Source organism: Aquarana catesbeiana, linkage group LG06 (assembly GCF_042186555.1).
Source record: "Aquarana catesbeiana isolate 2022-GZ linkage group LG06, ASM4218655v1, whole genome shotgun sequence".
In the NCBI taxonomy this organism is placed as follows: domain Eukaryota; kingdom Metazoa; phylum Chordata; class Amphibia; order Anura; family Ranidae; genus Aquarana; species Aquarana catesbeiana.
Genome location: NC_133329.1, coordinates 105,257,426 through 105,261,933, shown reverse-complemented (window position 1 = coordinate 105,261,933; position 4,508 = coordinate 105,257,426). Strand labels below are relative to the sequence as shown.

At 40.8% G+C, this 4,508-nt stretch overlaps 1 protein-coding gene across 1 annotated transcript; it reads left to right on the top strand.

The window, feature by feature from the left end:
* Positions 1 to 414: 414 nt before the first annotated feature.
* LOC141148827 (E3 ubiquitin/ISG15 ligase TRIM25-like) lies at positions 415 to 4,296 on the top strand. Its single transcript, XM_073636604.1, has one exon. The coding sequence runs from the start codon at positions 454 to 456 to the stop codon at positions 1,984 to 1,986; it is 1,533 nt and encodes a 510-aa protein (XP_073492705.1). The 5' UTR covers positions 415 to 453; the 3' UTR covers positions 1,987 to 4,296.
* The last annotated feature ends 212 nt before the right edge of the window (positions 4,297 to 4,508 follow it).

Genomic DNA, 4,508 nt, shown 5'->3' with positions numbered 1-4,508 from the left:
GTGTCTGTTTCCTGCTGCAGTCGTTCATTAATTTGGAACCACTAATCAATATTAGGATAGAAGTTGCCTATCTAAAAAAAATTGAAAGACAGTCCTGTCACTCTTGTTGAATATCTTAGACTGCATGCAAATGTGGACAAAAGTATTAATAATAAAATACTAAACTATAAAAGGGTAATATAAATTTAAAAAGGTCATTCATATACTGAATACAATCATTACTGTTGTTACCCCATTTAGTTACCAGAAAACAACATTTTCACTATAGTGGGGCTTTAATTACAGCCATGGGAGTATGATGTAGGAGACAGCACAAATAGTTAATACTTTGTGTAGCACACACACAGATATACAGTACATACTCTGAGCTGCGTGACAGAGGTTGTAGCTTGTTTACCACGCCTTCTATCTGAAGATCTGATATGTGGTGTTTGCTTTCATTTCCTTCGAACAATGGCGCTCCTACGAGATGAACTGAACTGTTCCATCTGTCTGAGCCTTTATACCGACCCTGTAATGTTGTTCTGTGGGCACAACTTCTGCCGAGGATGTATTGTGCAGGTGTTAGACACCCACAATCCGTCTACAGATTACACCTGTCCTGAATGCAGAACGGAATTTGAGCAACGTCCTACATTGCTAAGAAACCTGAAGCTGTGTAATATAGTGGAGCACCTGTCTCCTAGACAGCCAACGCAGCAAGAGGAGACCAACCTATTCTGCACCTATTGTGAGTTTGATATACCGGCTACTAAATCCTGCCTGCGCTGTGAAACATTCCTGTGTGACAACCATTTGAAGAAACACAACAAGTCGGTGGAACATTTGTTATCTGAACCCACCACTTTTCTAAAGAACAGAAAATGTTCGCTTCATAAGGAATTTCTTAAATACTACTGCTCCCGGGATTCCACCTGTATCTGTGCTTCCTGTTACCAGGTTGGTTCGCACAAGGATCACCCAGTAGAGCCTTTGACCATAGCTTCTGAGAGGAAACTTCAAAATTCTCTAATGAAGCTAATCGGAGACAGAGAGGAGCTGGAAGAAAAAGTTGGGAGACTTAAGGAGCAGAAAAGGAAGGTTCTACAACAAGCCGATACTTTAAGAAAGGGAATGAAGGTGTTCTTTTCAAAGTTGATGAAGGAGATTCAAATATTACAGAAGACAGTCCTCACTGAGATCTCCAGACAGAAAAGTCATGCGCTTCTTCAAGTCACAAACCTAATGCAAAATCTAGAAACAAAGAAGGATGAACTGTCTAAGAAGATTTATAAAACTGAAGAGCTACTCCACTTATCCGACCCTTTAACTGTCTTGATGGAAGAGCCGGACAAAGATGAGAGCTGGCGTGTGCACGATGTTGCCATTTATTTGGATGAAATGCCCGTCCAGTTGGTTTTAAATCGAAGTCTGTCAAGACTGGTGGATATTTCCATGGAACTCAAAGAAAACATTTTGATGCCCAAGGTCTCCAGTGTGTTGATGGATATCAGAACGGCATGCAATTACATATTTGTCTCGTGCGACTTGAAGTCTGCCTCTTATGTGCAAGTAGATCAAGGATACACTGATGGGCCAGAGAGGTTTACATCATGCCAGGTGTTAAGTAGCCGTAGTTTCAGCACAGGGAAATGTTACTTGGAAGTGGACGTTAGCAAGGCCAAGGAGTGGATAGTAGGTATGGCTTATAACAGCATGGAGAGGAAAGCACTGGGGAATGATTCTTACATAGGCTATAATGATAAATCTTGGGGCCTGGAATACCGAAATGGTCTAATTGCCCGTCACAACAACATAGCTGAAGATGTGGCCCTGGGCACTCCGATGCAGCTTCTTGGAGTGTACGTCAACATGGACACTGGGGAGCTTTCATTTTATCAACTGTGTGATCATATTAGACATTTACATACCTTTTCTGCCAGCTTTACTGAGGCTCTTCATGCCGCTTTCTATGTATTTCCAGATAGCTGCATATCAGTCCACTAGATGCTGAAGCTTTAAGTGGGCAATGGTAATGTTCCCTTCAAGCCGTTCTCTGTTTTGGTTTTCAAGGTTCAAGGTGCACCATAGCGACAGAAGTTAAAATGAATGTAACCCCTAACTGAACGTTATTTAGTTTTCTAAAGATCTGTTTATCATAAACAATTTTTCACCTTTTTTTTATCTTTCCATGCATCTCAGGCTGCTCTTTGCAGCTATTTCCTGTCTACATGCACTGCAGCAATGGGTGCCTGGAATATCTCAGGATGGGTTTCCTTATGGTGACAACGTAGGACCATGCTTACATAATGGGAGTTATTTACAAAAGGCAAATCCACTTTGCACTACAAGTGTAAACTACAAGTGCAAAGCTCACTGGAAATTGCACTTGGAAGTGCAGTCGCTGTAAATCTGAGGGGTAGATCTGAAATGAGGGGAAGCTCTGCTGATTTTATTATCCAATCATGTGCAAGCTAAAATGCTGTTTTTTATTTTCCTTGCATGTTCCCCTCGGATCTACAGCAACTGCATTTCCAAGTGCACTTTCAGTGCAATTTCAAGTGCACTTTGCACTTGTAGTGCAAAGTGGATTTGCCTTTTGGAAATAACCCTCAATGTGTGTTGAAGTGGCCATTTGTAGTCTTCATTGGTAGCCTGTATAACAAGGTGACAATGTAAGGGACTAACTGGGACACAGAAACAGAGGGTTGTCTTCCTGTAACAGGAAGTGCCTGAACAAGAACGAGAACCTTCATGGCATGATCATCTGCTCATATTTATTGAAAGCTGCTGATTTAAAAACAAAGAAAATTATTTTTGAAATGACATTAGTATGTTAAAGGTTATATGAGATTTTTATGTTTTACTCTACTTTATGTTAACATAAATGTCGGTGACTGGCCATTTTTTATTGTAGGATGTTGGTAAGATGCTTTATTAGTTTCAAAAGTTTGTCCCATGCTGAGTGTGACACTTCCTTCCAAAAGAAGGAACTCACTTTGTCAGAAAAGATAACATAAAGTCCCAATTTTATGTGACAACAAACTCTGACTTTAATGCCCCGTACACACGGTCGGACTTTGTTCGGACATTCCGACAACAAAATCCTAGGATTTTTTCTGACGGATGTTGGCTCAAACTTGTCTTGCATACACACGGTCACACAAAGTTGTCGGAAAATCCGATCGTTCTGAACGCGGTGACGTAAAACACGTACGTCGGGACTATAAATGGGGCAGTGGACAATAGCTTTCATCTCTTTATTTATTCTGAGCATGCTTGGTACTTTGTCCATCAGATTTGTGTACACACGATCGGAATTTCCGACAACGGATTTTGTTGTCGGAAAATTTTATATCCTGCTCTCAAACTTTGTGTGTCGGAAAATCCGATGGAAAATGTGTGATGGAGCCCACACATGGTCGGAATTTCCGACAACAAGGTCCTATCACACATTTTCCATCGGAAAATCCGACCGTGTGTACGGGGCATAAGAATACATACTTGAATAGATTTTTTTTTTAAGAGGAACTGCACTGCATCTGCGCACTACAAGCCAAAAACGCTATCTAATTCATTTTTAATATTCAAAGAAAACTCGCCCATTCATCCAGGTCTCCATGCTTTATTTTGCTGAAAAATGACCCTAAAAACACCCCTTAGCATTCCTGGCAGTGGCCATCTTGAGTTAGGGCAGGTGATTCATGTAGCATTTACTTCCTGGAATCCATCTGCTCTTAGCTCAGGCATGAAGACCAGGAGGGCATGCCTAGATGAGAAAACATTTCCTCCCCTCCTGAAGACTCCTGGGATGTATGACATAATTTGCCTAGGCAACAAAGCAGGTAACAGTAGAAAAATAAAAATTCAAAACAACTAAATATATTTACTTTCCTATCCATTTACCAGTGCTAGCAGCATAAGGATAATGAAAGTTGATTGAGAGAGTGAAGTTCCACATTAACAAAAAAAATCCCTTCTATTGATCCCAGCCTCCTGCAAATCTCCAAACGTGAAGTCATGAGATTGTCCTTCTACGGACCTTTATGTGAAAATTGTTGGATGAAGGAGTGCTGGTGAGGTTATGCACGTACAGTATCTAAGTTACACTAGCACCCTATTTGTATTATTAAATGTCATTTACCCTGCAGTGTGCAGCCAAGTAACATTTCTGATCTCACCACACCTAGACTGCAAATTACTTTGCTTTACTGTCACGCAGCAAACACACCTACCATGATTAAGCTGACAATACCGAACTGTATTCCCAGCTCATACTTTCAATTTTTACAATATTAAATGTGCTGAGAAAATGCAGTCACTTTTTTTTAATTTCTTTCTTTTGTTTTGTTTTTTAGTCTACCGACAGTAGGGATCGTCAGTAAATAGATATGTCTGTTGATTAAAGGCTTCATGCACATGAAAGTACAGAGTGCAGAGCCTGTGTAATGACATTTATTGGGGCTCACTGCCACTGTGCCGCCGGGGCTGTTGTACGGGTTCGGCCCTTGGGTTTACGTAAAACACTC

Bases quoted from the DNA above. Each gene is read 5' to 3' on its own strand.
- LOC141148827 (XM_073636604.1), top strand. From the start codon at position 454: ATGGCGCTCCTACGAGATGAACTGAACTGTTCCATCTGTCTGAGCCTT.